This window comes from Delphinus delphis, chromosome 2 (assembly GCF_949987515.2).
Source record: "Delphinus delphis chromosome 2, mDelDel1.2, whole genome shotgun sequence".
Taxonomy (NCBI): domain Eukaryota; kingdom Metazoa; phylum Chordata; class Mammalia; order Artiodactyla; family Delphinidae; genus Delphinus; species Delphinus delphis.
The window spans coordinates 63,380,774-63,395,201 of NC_082684.1; the positions used below are offsets into that span (position 1 = coordinate 63,380,774).

Sequence of the window (14,428 nt, forward strand, 5' to 3'; positions counted from 1 at the left end):
ATAGATTTATCTTATGGTACTAGGGATAATTAAAAAGTACTTCTTACAAGACACTGTTGTTTCATTGCAAAATTTTGAAAGAAGTCTTTGTTGAATATGAGAATCGTTAGTTAAATTTTGCTCATTCTTCTTTTTTAGATTAAATTTTACCTTGATTGAAGAGCTAAGTGTTTAAATATTTAAAATTTTTGTCAAGTACTTGTATTAGTAGTTGACTTGTTTTCTCCTTTTTCTTTATGTATTTATTTTCACTTAAAAGGAAAACTTGGTATGTTTTTTCCCCTGTATTTTCAGGTATTACATGGGTGTGTTTATGGATCTCAGTGTTTTAGCAATCCAAGGTATTTTCCATTAAGCCTCTCTGATTTGGCATCTGTAGATTATGATCCTTTTATGCATTTGGAAAGCCTAAAAGAGCCTGAACCTCTGCACTCCCCTGATTCGGAACGATCTTCTAAACTCCAGCCAGTAACAGAAGGTAAAATGAATTCTCTTCAGGACAGTATTGTTGCTTGGGTTCTCCCAAGGTATGATTTGAGGCCTGGGTAGAAATACTGGAGGATAATATATCTTACTTGGTAATTGTTTACCTTGACATGTACGTTATAGCTAAGTTCATTTTTAGTTTAAGAAACAACTTCAGATACACAATTCCTAAGATTATATGTGATGACATTCCCTTTATACTTCTGAGTTATTCTGATAAGTTTTTTAACCACATTGTTTTTACATTCAGAGAGTTTACTCTCTGATAAAAGGGAAAGATATAAACAAGTAACCTTATGATATGAGTACATATTAAAACAAAAGTACATTCAAGATACAGGGGTAGCCCAGAGGAACCCAGCAATTACTGAAGGGTTTTAAGGAGGTGATATACATCAGGGGTCCCCAACCCCCAGGCCACGGACTGGTACTGGTCTACGGCCTGTTAGGAACTGGGCCGCAGAGCAGGAGGTGAGCAGCGGGCAAGCACGTGAAGCTTCATCTGCCGCTCCCCATTGCTCCCATTACCGCCTGAACCATCCCTCCACACCCCACCCCCCATCCACGGGAAAGTTCTTTCACAAAACTGGTCCCTGGTGCCAGAAAGGTTGGGGCCCACTGATATACATGATAAAATTAGTATTAAGAGCACTTTGATAGTAGTATTTTATAGGCGTCAGCAAACTATGGCCCATGCCTGCCACCTGTTTCTATAAAGAAAGTTTTATTGAGACACATGCATGCTCTTCATTTGTGTGTCATTATGGCTGCTTTTGTGTAGTAATAGTAGTGTTGAGTAGTTGGGACAGAGATAGCATGGCCCATAAAGCTGAAGATAATTTACTCTCTGTCCCCTTGCAGAAAAAGTGTGCTGATCTCTAGTATGTTAGATTGATTTTAGGGTGGTTAACTCAGGATCAGAGAGACCAATCATGATGCTGTTGCAATAGGCCAAGCAAGAGTTGCTAAAGGGTTAAATTGGTTATATTTTCCCTAAACTAGACTAAGAATATGAGAAAGTTTAAAGGATTAGGAGGGAAAATCAGGACGGCAGTATTGGAAATGGTTTAGCTCAGAGTGCCTGTTGGATATTCATATGAAGAGATCTAGATCTAGTACAATTGATTGTACATGCAGATCTAGGTCTTAGCAAAGGGGTCTTTGTTAGGAATATGTTTTTACATGGGTGTGTGTATTCTGAGAAGAAAAAGTTGGAAAGGAAGGAAAACCAGGAGAGAGTAGTTTCTCAGAAACAAAGAGAAGAGAAAGATTTTTTTAAAGACTGGCCAATGATATTAAATGATAAAGATATCAAGTACAAAAAGGCTGACAAATATATCTACTTTAGTTTCAGCAGAAAAGTAGGAGACAGAAGTGGATGGCTGTGGGTTGAAGAGCAAGCAGAAGTTAAGGAAGTAGAGCCATCTGTCAAAAGTGCTCTTTAAAAAGCTTGACTTTTTTATTTTAAAAAAGCAAAGAAAAATGATAAAACAATAGATAAGTTAAAAGATTATTCAGGATTAAAGAAGTTCTAAAGACAGTTAAACTCAATGATAAGCTGAGAAGGAAGTTAGTAAGGGGATCATTAATAGAGTGAAGTTCCTGAGAGGTGAGCTGGAAAGATTAGGTGTTAATATTAGCCCTTCCTCTGCGACCAGAAAGAAGAAGGTGGAAGTAAATTAAGGGGACTGACAGAAGTTACTGAGGGCCCAGTAGAAAATGGAAACTGCAAAATTTTGGTTGCACCAGTCAACATTCAGTAAGGTGGACCTGGCAGATATACAAGGGAACAATGGCTTTCAGAATGTTGATATATGGTTTAGTTATAGAATCTAGGGTTGGTAAGGATTGAACTGATGCTAGGAAATGGGTAATAAGCTGGAAGAAAGTAGAGGTGATGCAGAAAGTAGATGTGGTTGTTAATAACAAATTAGAACAGTGATTCTCAGCCTTGGCTGCATATTACAATACTGATGTCTGGTCCCATCCATAGAGATTTTGATATATTGATCTGGGATTGCTGGGATTTTTAAAACCTTGCAGGTGATCAATATGCAGCCAAGGTTGAGAACCACAGAGCATATCAGTATGTTAGGACAGTGGTTTATTAAATGAGTTTTTAAGCAGTGGAACCTCTTCAAATAAATTTCACAAGGAAGTCCACTTTGTAAAACTTTTTAAAGTAGAGCTGCAGCAGGGATTGTGCTGACTTCTCTCCCATTCATCTGCAACAACCCTCTCCCAGGCTCTACAAAACAAAATTGGGAAATCACTAGACTAGGAGGTTGTGGTCAAAGAGTAAACTATCAAGGAAGAGTTTGATTTTTAAAGGCAGAATAGTTATAAATGATTAAAACATTTAGGATGTGGCGGTGGTAATGGATTGATGACATAGAATGCAAGTGAAGATATAAAGTTACACATCAAGGAAACAGGGCTAGGGTTTTGGGTTGATCACAAATAGCTGATAATTTGTCTAGAACACATATATACAAGTGAAATAGGAATATAGGAAAAATAATTCAGACAATAATTGATACAGGTGACGTAATTATTTCTTTAGATTTGGCATAGTACAATACAGTGTTTTTTTTACTTAAGGACAAAGTTATATGAACATATTCTTTGCTTTTTGCATTTTTAAAGGTGTAAAATGATAAACTTTGATTCAGGGCAGGATAGTGTATTTCTTAAACGGTGAAATAAATAGTTTACTTATGTAAAGGGAAGTTTTAATGTATTTCATGCAAATTTACTGTGCCATTAACAGTCACTGTAAAAGACAGAAAGGTGTAAAGGTTTTAAACAGATGAGCTTTATATTGATACCAAATACTCTGTAGGGTGCTATTCTCTAAATGTATTAAAGTTGTTCCCTTTGGACTTTCTTAAAGGTATTAAGGACCAGATAAATGCAGAACCTTTTAGGAACAGCTGTGAGCTAGCAGCAGGTGATTCTGTGGTCTGTAGTGACTACATGCTGTGGGTTTTTTTTAATGTGGCAGAAATGGCTAATCATTGTGCCCTTGTCTAAGGCATGCTTCATCATCTTCAAGTACTTTTTTGGCCAAAGATTTCTAAACATAGAGTGTCCCTAATAAGCTCAGTATTGGATTGAACAAGTCTGATTTGAGAATTATTGGCAGGAGTAGCTGTAATTATTAAATTTACTAAAGAATAAAGCAAGGTAGTGAAGTTGGCTTTTTGTCAAATGGCAGTAGTCTTATTAGCAAAAAGTCATCATTTGCAGGGTCAGAGTGAAAGGAGGCTCCAAAGAATTCATTCTGTCTTAATTATAGTTTCACCTATACATATTATGCAAAGCTCATATTTAAAGCATTTGCCAAAATTAACTTCCTCTGCATGTTCTATTACAGTGCAGTGAATTGCAGCAGCTTTTTATGTCTTGCTGCTTTTGTATGCCATAATAATCAGTAATTACGGGTTTGCTGCAAATGCTGTAGGGTTTGTTTAATCTGACAATATGAAAAGACAACCTTGAATAGACTTTTTTAAATGAATGCTAGTTACACAAAGCCTTAGAAGCATCGATATCTTCATTTTGCATTTTCTCACAAGGCTGGTTATTTTAGAATTTCATTTTGAATTTCTACATTAGAGAATTTCATATGTTTCTTTATATCTAAGATATATAGAAGAAAGATGTGTATGTTCTGTAGCTTACGATTCAAAAATAAATCCAAATAAACCTAACTGCCAAATTAACAAGTTGAGAGGTTTCTATCCCTTTATATATATATATATATATATATATATATATATATATATATATATATATATATATATATATATATATATATATATATATATATATATCTCCTGAATTTGGAGAAGCAGCTTAGGAAAGAAAATGCTTCTACCTACTTCTGAAATCCTAATTTATTTTTTAAGTGTAATCAGTGAATTTCTGTGAACCCTCAAGTGCAAAATGAGAAGTATTGGCTAGATTATCTGCAAGGCCTCTTACAGTGTGAACACTCATTAAAATCTAAGTTATAATTAGAGAAGCAAAAGCAGGCACTAGATTCAAATCACCCCTCTGTTTCTCATCATTCAGTGGCATATCTTTTTACTTTACCATAATAGGTCTTGAAAATGTAGGATTGAGTTAAGGTTAATCATTTAGTGTTGTTATCTAGTGTTGAATAGCTCATTTTCAGAGCTAGCCATACTATCATCAAAGAACAGCTCAATGTAATTGGAACCTTTTAAGTAAACTGAAAATGTTTATATATACATGTATGTAAAATAAAACTTGATTATGGAAGATTAAAAGTTTGACACTCAGTAACATTTCAAAATCAACCAAAGTCCACAGAAAACTGTTCTTTTTTAGAGTTGGAATAATGGAGAAGATGTTATTGGTATTAATGGCATAGCAGCTGATTTGTTGCTGACTCTTTGCCTGTACCCAGTGGTGTCGGTTCTGAATCTTGAGGGCTACAACCTCGAAAATATAACATTGTTCTTCTTTCTTGCCTCTTTTTAAGTAATCATATCAGCAGTGTACAACCTAGTTCCCTTATAAACGTTCTAAAGTTGAGTTTATTGAGGTATAATTTACATGAAATAAAATTTATCTTCCTTTGATGTGAGAATTTTACTATATATTGATTGTGTTGGTGGTTATACAATTCTATATAGTTACTGAAATTCATCACAAAGTACACTCGAAATTAAGGAATTTATTTTATGTAGGTAATACTTTGATCATCAGGACATTTTCAAATCTATATTTATTCTGGTAGCTAGGCCATAGTATTCCCAAATGATTAACTTTCAGAATATAACAATGCTCAGACAATATCACTGTGGTAGAACAATACAGAGACATGATTATTCTGTAACCTTGTATATAAGACAGACAAGAACACTATCAACACACACAAACACACAACTGAACGCCCTCTTCTAACATGAATGATTAGTACGTCTTTACTAATGTCAACTCTCCTCCCACCTCCTAGATGAAAAGTATCAAGTTAACCCAGTTGTCCCCACTTCCTGACACCACTCATTACATAAGTGGCTTCTACATCAACCCTCTATAGAATCACACTGGCAGTCTTTGGCTAGTGGGCTTGGACAAGTTATTGTCTATCTGCACTTCCTCCTTTCTCCCTTTACTCTCTTTCTGTATTCTTTGTCTTCCTTCCACCCTCCCCTCCTTTTTCTCCTCCTTCAGGTCGTGACATTAGGCACCTTGCCTCTTCAGCCCTCTTACTACTATATTCTTTGAGCTTCTCTTTTTACCATTTCCTATGTTTGTTTGTTTTTAAGTTACTCATATAGATATGCTCCTGATCTCTTTAATGCCTTAGAAAAATAAGCAGGCCATAAAATATTTTTTCCTTTAAAATAAAGTTTCCTTGGCATATGCTGGCTACACTGACTCACTATTTAAATTGATCCTGACTCCTAAAGTTTAGTGAAAGATCACTTTTTTCTGACACTTTTACATCATCCATAAAAGCCGTAATTAAATGCCGTTTAAGGCATGCTGCAAACTATGTTTCTGAATCTCCTCATAATATAAGAAACTTAACAGTTGGATTTCATTGACTTTTTAATCTGGGTGCTAAGTGATTTCAAGTGATTTATAACACTTTTGAACCTTCTTTGAAGGTATGATGTACATTTAAGAGCCTTAGTTTAAATTATGAATCCATAAGCAAAATTTTCAAAGAGGGCTTTCTTATAAAAATGAACAAAACTTCATCAAAGAACAGTTTTCTTCTTCGTTATCATTCTTGTAGTACATACTCTAAATTGAAAATATTAATATTTACTCAAATATTTGAATGTGATTTTGATAATGTGATGGAATCCGCATTTGTTGTCTAATGTTTCATTCTTATATGACTTCCTAGGAAGCAGCAGTATTCCCACTCACTTATTATATTTTTTATTTCTAGTGAAAACTCAAATGCAACAAGGATTAATCTCTATAGCTGCCCGCACTGTTATTACACATCTGGTAAATCACTTGGGCCATTATCCAATGAGTGGTGGTCCTGCTATGTTAACAAGTCAGGTGTGTGAAAATCACGACAATCATTACAGTGAAAGCACTGAACTTTCTCCTGAACTCTTTGAGAGTCCAAATATTCAGTTCTTTGTGTTGAACAATACAACCTTAGTGTCCTGTATCCAGATCAGATCTGAAGAGAGTATACCTGGAGGAGGTTTATCTGCTGGCCTTGCATCAGCCAATTCAAATGTCAGGATTATAGTACGTGATCTTTCTGGAAAATATTCATGGGATTCTGCCATCCTGTATGGACCACCTCTTGTAAGTGGTTTGTCAGAACCTACATCTCTTATACTTTCATTGTCTCACCAAGAGAAGCCAGAAGAGCCTTCTACATCTCATGAATGCTTAGAAGATATAACAGTTAAAGATGGGGTTTCCCTCCAGTTTAGAAGAAGATTTAGAGAAACTGTACCAACTTGGGATACAATAAGAGATGAAGAAGATGTTCTTGACGAGCTTTTGCAGTATTTAGGTGTAACTAGTCCTGAATGCTTACAGAGGACTGGAGTCTCACTTAATATTCCTGCTCCACAGCCTGTGTGCATTTCTGAAAAACAGGAAAATGATGTTATTAACGCTATCCTTAAGCAGCATACAGAGGAAAAAGAATTTGTTGAGAAACACTTTAATGACTTAAACATGAAAGCTGTGGAGCAAGATGAACCAACACCTCAGAAACCTCAGTCAGCATTTTATTATTGCAGATTGCTTCTTAGTATATTGGGAATGAATTCCTGGGACAAAAGGTAAGAATAAAGGAGAAATTTTTCCTTTTTTAAAAAAATATCAGTCTTATTCATCTTATGATCAGCATTTTAGTCTCTGTTGTTTCCCTCACTAAATTTTACCTACCAATTAGTTCTTTGACCAGTGGGCAGATTTTTTTTTTTTTTTTTTTTTTTGCGTCTACTGAGTCATAATCAGGTTTCAAGGGAATAAAAAGATAACTTAATGTAATAAATTAACTTTAACATTTTCATAATGACTAGTATAACTATCTGACTTAGAACTCATAGCTCATACAATTGAAAAAAATCTTGTTTTTTCCAACCTTCATGTAAGCTAATAGGAAAAACTGTTTTTTCTTATAACACTTCTAACACCAAATGTGTGAGTTTTCCACACCAAGCAGTTTCAACAATACCTGGAGTTAGCACAGGCAAGTTAAGGGCTCAGACCAACAAGACTGCCCCCCACTTTAGACATCAATTGCAGGTCTGGGTCACCCATACTTCTGGGCAACTGGCTGTAAATCAGAGGTTCCTACAACCCCCTTCTTGGGTATGAAAATTAACTATAATGATTCGTAAAACATTTACTTACATTTATCAGTTTATTACAAAGGATAGTTAAAGAATACAGATGAACAGCCAGGTGAAGAGGGACATAGGGTAAAGTCTGGAAGGATTCCAAGTGTGGAAATTTCTGTCCCTATGGAGTTGCAGTGTGCCACCCTCCCAGCACCCTGAATGTGTTCACCAACCTGGAAGCTCTCCAAATCCCATAATTTAGGGATTTTCACAGAGGTCTTATCATGTAGGCATGATTGATTATTAACTCAGTCTCCAGTTCCTCTCTCTCCCCAGAGGTGGGGCTGAAAGTTTCAAGATCCTAATCATGGCTTGCTCTTTCTGGTGATGAGGCACCATCCTGAAGTTATCCGGGACACCACCAAGAGTCACCTTATTAGAACAAAAGATGCTCTTATTACCCAGGAAATTCCAAAGGTTTTAGGAGGTCTGTGTAAGACTCTCCTGTTAACCTCCAGCACTCAGGAAATTACAAGGGTTTTAGGACCTCTGTGTCAGGAACTGGGGACACAGCCCAAATGTATATTTCTTATTATGGCACATAAGCCTAACTTTTTTTTTAGACAAACAGCGATATGATCATTTCTTGTTTGTATCAGAGAAATTAACTCAGGATTTAGCATCAAATCAAGAAAAGAATCTGGATTTCATTTTTTTAAATTTTGTTTTCTCTTATGCATATTGCAAAACCTCATTGAAAACTTGCAGTACACACACAGTTTTGAAGTAAGTTAAGTAGGAGTTAAATGAAAGGGCATGAGACTTAAAGCAAAAGATCCAGGTTAGAGTCACTTAAACTTTGAGCCTCGGGTTACAGTCTGCAAATTGAGGAAATAACTCCTACCTCACATGATGGTAAGAATTAAATTAGATAATGTACATAAAATACTAAAATTGTACACTAGTGTAAAGCATTATTAATATTTTTAAATATTAAAAATATTTTAAAATTTATCTTTAAAATTGATTTTTAAAATTTCTATGATACTAAAAGCTGTAGGGAAGTGGAAGAAGAAGCATTATTGAATGTATTGTTTTTGTTCAGTTTATAGTAGAAGGGGAGCTCAGATATCACTGGATGCATAAATCTTAAAGTAATTCAAATGCATGTGAAGCAATGAATTGGAATTCTACTTGCTTACCTAGTGTTTATAATCTTACTTGGTTTAAACCCTTCCATTTATTAGAAGGGCGTATCCTCTGCCTTATGGGAAAGCCATGTTGTATCAGGAAAACAATTTGCCTTATGGTATGTCCACATACAGGTAATTGCCACTAATATAAATTTATTCTACTCTCTTTTGCTGTAGAATGGTCCATACGTTGTCTCTTGAGAAAAATTAAAGATGGGAAGCTATATTTTACCACAGCAAGCATTGATTTCATGAATATAATTTGTACATAATTTAGCACCTATGTAATGTATTTGGTAAAATTTACACACTGCTTTGTAGTGTAGAAAAATACATATAATGTAAAACAAGAAAAAAAAACAAATTCCATCTGGATTACACATCCTTATTTGGTAATGATTTAGATTTTGTGAATATTTTATTTCTCGTGAGGAACAACTTTCTCACATATTTTTATGAAACTCTTGAGAAGGAACCTATAAGTATTTTTATCCATTTTCCTGAATATGAGTTTGGGAAACTCACAGCATCTGCAAGGAAACATTTAAGTGGCCAGTAGATTATGATCCACTAGCAGAAATGTATGAGGGCCTGGGTAGAAATAATGACATATATTCTTTACATTTTTTTTAGGGTCTGTTCTCCTTTGTGTTAGAAGTATGAAAAGGCAAGAAAAGTATAAGAGTTGCATGAGTAGACTGGAAAGTATTTCCAGAACTGTCATGTCGTTCACTGCAAACGTGATGAAAATGTTTATAAATCTCTCTATTTAGGAGGAGCTTTCATCTCTTGAAGAAAAATGAAAAACTACTTAGAGAACTTAGGAACTTGGACTCAAGACAGTGGTAAGTTGTTGGGAAATTTTCAGGTTTATCTCTGTCACCTGTCAGCTATTTCTCTGTTTGTGTGTGAATAATACTGTATTGTTGAATTATAACTTTCTGAGCAGAAACTGTTTTTCATTTATATATACCTTAGAAATACCATTTTTAGAAAAACGTACAGCTGCATTTAAATGTTTGGTATCTTTGGATTGTTTATAAATAATAAACACTTGACTGGTGTTTTATACTTTTGTCTTCAGTTTTTTGCTTTTCCTGTTCCCACAGTCAGTTTGTCCACCCAGCTCTGATTCCACTTACCTTTCTGTTCAGCAAACTCACATATTGTCAACCATTTTTAAAATGCCTTATCTTGCACCCTCAAAACTGTTCTTCTGCTTAAGTATATATATACACACATATATATGTGTGTGTGTATATATTTATTTCCATAACCAGTTCTCTAATTAGAATCATTCCTAACGACTGCTTTCTCTACTCCTGGGCAGCAGTATATTACTAGAGAAAATTATCAAACCAGTGTGATATAGAGAGTTACTGTATATTCATGCACCTTTACTTCAACAATGCCATCTCTGCTGTTTGGCAGATTTTTTATCCCTTGTTCACTTTTACTTTACTTCTCAGAGTAATTGTTATAAACCACTTCTTTGTTCCTCAAGCCTAGCATTATAGTCAAAAGGTCATCTCTACTCTAACCTCGTAAGAATTCACTTCAAAGGTTTGACCTATGTGAAAAGACAATCTGCTAGAACAGTATTTCTTAACCTTTCTTCTTCCTCCACACATTCACATTTTAACACAGGTTAGTCACATATGTTCATTAATTAAATCCAGTGATTCTGACAATTGGGAAACTAGTTTGTAACAAGCCATTCACCCTGCCATCACTATTCTACAGGAATGCAAAGTGAAGATGATTCAGACCTTTCCCACATCAAAACAAATAGGCCTTACATCTTCGTCTTTTAAAATTTTCTGTATTGAGCCATCTTCTCTTGCTCACTTTCCGCATCAGAAAAGCTTTTTTTCTTTATATACTTCTGCTTCCTACTTTCTCAGCCTGGTGTAGGATCTTCAAAAAGTTATCCCTTCTTTATCTTGTATTTCTACTTACTTCTCTTACCATAAGCATGTTTGTTATCTGCCTTTAAAACAAAACAAAACAAAACTTTCCTCAGTTACTATCCTTTCAAGCTATAGTACATCCCTTTCATGCCTTTTACTACCAAATTTATAGAAAAATATAATTTTTTATTCATTTCCTGTCATTCCTAACTGGTTTTTGTTGTTTTTAGCTTTTCTCAGAATAATTTTTTTAAATAATGTATAATTTCTTTGATTATAGAAAATATAAAACAAAAATAAAACTATTGTTATTCATAAGACTTGTTAGCATTTCTTTATATATTTTCAGTCTTTTTGATAGACATATGTATGATTTTTGTTTGTTTTACAAAACTGGAATCATAGTAATGTATAGTAATTTATGTCTTTTAAAAAACTCTATATTAGCATTTTCTCAGCCATTTTGATATTCTTCAAAAAAAATTCTATGGCACCAAGTTCTATGATTTTTGGACATTTGAGTTGTTTTTAATTTCTTGCCCTAGAATAGATTCCTAGAAATAGAATTATTAGGTCAAAGCATAAGGACTTTTTTCAGGCCATATATAAAATTGCTTTCCATTAAGTACTCATTTCTAATCCTACCAATGTTGTATAACTTCAGCCTGTCCAGCAAAAGATATTGATGACATTTTCTTATCCTTTATAATTTGAGGGGCGAATCATGGTATCTCGTTAATTTATAGTTTTTAATTACTAGTGAAGTTAATATTTTTCATATATTTGTAAAAAATTTCTAAATTCTCTCTTAGTGTCCTTTTTCTGTTTTTCTATTTAGGAATTTTTCTTAATTGTAAGAGCTCTTTTACATATGTATATGCGTTAAGGATTAACTTTTGTATTTATTGTGGGAGTTCTCCTAGTTTGTCGTTTGGTCTTCAGTTTTCAACAACTACAGGTTGTTTAACAACCCATTTTTATGTAGTAATTATATCTCTCAATCTTTTTGTTTTTAATTTCTTCAATTGTTTGCTGTGCTTAGAGAGTTCTATCTTGAAATCAATTAAACATTGTTACATTTCCTTCTAGATTTTTAAGTATTTGGTTAGAGTGGTAATTATTTTATATTTATTCCTTCTGGAATGCATTTTGATTTATGGAATGAGAAATGGAACCACCTTGAATGTTGGAAAATAGTCTATTTCTATAATTTGTTAAATAATCCATATCTTTCCCATTGATTTGATATTGTTTTTATCAAATATTAAGCTGTTTCAAAGCTATCTGTTCATTTCTATTGATTGGTCTATCAATTTTGTGGAGATGTTACTGTTTAATTTATTGTAGCTTAATAATTTAGTATCTGATAGGCTCAGTCTTCTTCCTCACCCCACCCACACACATTCTTCTTTTCTTAGATGTTCTCGCCTGTTTTGTCTTCCAGAAACACGTTATTGATTAGAATTATGCTGTTGTTTTCCAGAAAACGAAATCCCATTGCTATTTTGATTTGATTTGCAATAAAACTTTCCTATGGGAAGAATAAACACATTTATTATCATCATTCTTCCCATTCACAATCATGGAGTGTTTTTTATTTATTCTGATACCCAGACATTACCTTTAGGGGTATTTTACTTTTGTGTTGCTATTCTGAGTAGAATCTTCCCCCCATTATATTTTGTATCCAGGTACTTTAATGAATTCTCTCGTTTGTTTTTTTTTTAAAATAAATTTATTTATTTATTTTTGGCTGCATTGGGTCTTTGTTGCTGTGTGCAGGCTTTCTCTAGTTGTGGAGAGTTGGGCTAGTCTTCCTTTCGGTGCACGGGCTTCTCATTGCGGTGGCTTCTCTTGTTGCGGAGCACGGGCTCTAGGTGCACAGGCTTCAGTAGTTGTGGCGCATGGGCTTAGTTGCTCCATGGCATGGACCAAAGCTCGAACCCGTGTCCCCTGCATTGACAGGCAGATTCTTTATTTTTGATTAAATATACTAATTTTATTATTTCAATTTTATTTTAAGTCTTATTTCTCTTTTTTTTTCTTTTTTCTTATTCCCCCCCTTTTTTTAAACATCTTTATTGGAGTATAATTACAATGGTGTGTTAGTCTCTCCTTTATAACAGAGTGCATCACTATACGTATACATATGTCCCCATATCTCCTCCCTCTTGCGTCTCCCTCACATCCTCCCTATCACACCCCTCTACATGGTCACAAAGCACTGAGCTGATCTGTGGCAGGCAGATTCTTAACCACTGCGCCACCAGGGAAGTTCCTCTCTTGTTGATTTTAAACATTTTATAGTTGTCTCACTCTTAGGATTCGCTTAGTTATATAATCGTTTTCTGCAAGTCATCTCCTTTCGAAAAGTTATGCCATTATTTTCTTATATCATCATGTCTGATTGTACTGACTAAAACCGGCACTACAGTGTTAAATAGTTATAGGAAGAGTGGTCATCCTTGTCTTTTCTGCTTTTAATGGAAATGACTCTTCTGTTTCATACTTAAGTAAAATATTGGTTGTTACGTTTGAAATAGATCATTTTTATCATTCTGAGAAGGTAGCCTGTTTTCTAGCAGATTTCATAAAGAAAGGTAGTTAAATGTTATCAGAATCCTTTTCAGCATCTATTCAGGTTTTTATATATTTTTATATTCAGCTTTTGCTTTCTTAACTAGTTGATGTATATTAACTAGACTGCTAATATTAAATAATTCTTGCATTCTTGGGATAAACTTTACTGGATCCTTTGACTTCTTGTTGGGTTAAATTTATTAGAATTTCATTTTTAATTAGGGCATGGTTCATCTATTAGAATATTTTATAGTTAATTTTTTGCCTGTTCTAATGTTTTCAAAATTAACATTACAGCCAGATTCATAAAATGAATGTTATCTATTTGAAAATTTGGAAGAATTAGTAGAATTTCGAATTATTTCCATTTGTTTCATCATTATTAGTCTTTTCAGTTTTTCTTTTACCTCTTAGGTCAATTTCAGGGCTTTTTTTTTTTTTACAAAACTCAATTTCACTGAGATTTCAAAAGATACTTAGTAGAGATTCATACATGGTGTCATAATTCTCTACTGCATTCCTTTTCTCAGTTTTGTAGGGCTTTTCTTTTTCTTTTTTTTATATATATAATTAATTTCTGTATTCCCATGTCATCCCTTCAACATTTTTTTTTGACCTCTAGCTGTTTTGAGATATAATTGACATATAACATCGTGTAAGTTTAAGGTTTAAACATAATGATTTTTATATATTGCAAAATGATTACCACAGTGTTAGTTACTACATCATCACTTCACTTAGTTACAGTTTTTGTTGTGAGAACTGTAAAAATCCATTCATAGCAACTTTCAAATATACAATACAGTATTGTTAACTATAGTAACTGTAATGTACATTACACCCCCAAACTTTTTCATCCTATAGCTGGAAATTTGTACCCTTTGACCCCCTTTACCCATCCTCCACCCAATCTGATCTCAGTTTCTGTGAATCTAGATTTTTTAGATTTCACATA

General features: G+C 34.0%; 1 protein-coding gene across 7 annotated transcripts in view; it reads left to right on the forward strand.

The window, feature by feature from the left end:
- Positions 1-14,428, forward strand: part of RALGAPA1 (Ral GTPase activating protein catalytic subunit alpha 1) — a 221,604-nt gene that overhangs the window by 147,177 nt on the left and 59,999 nt on the right. For all 7 annotated transcript variants that reach the window (XM_060004676.2, XM_060004671.2, XM_060004677.2 and 4 more), the window contains 3 exons: positions 295-478; positions 6,422-7,286; positions 9,757-9,828. In XM_060004676.2, coding sequence (XP_059860659.1) covers positions 295-478; positions 6,422-7,286; positions 9,757-9,828 — 1,121 coding nt within the window. The remainder of the gene's footprint in view (positions 1-294; positions 479-6,421; positions 7,287-9,756; positions 9,829-14,428) is intronic.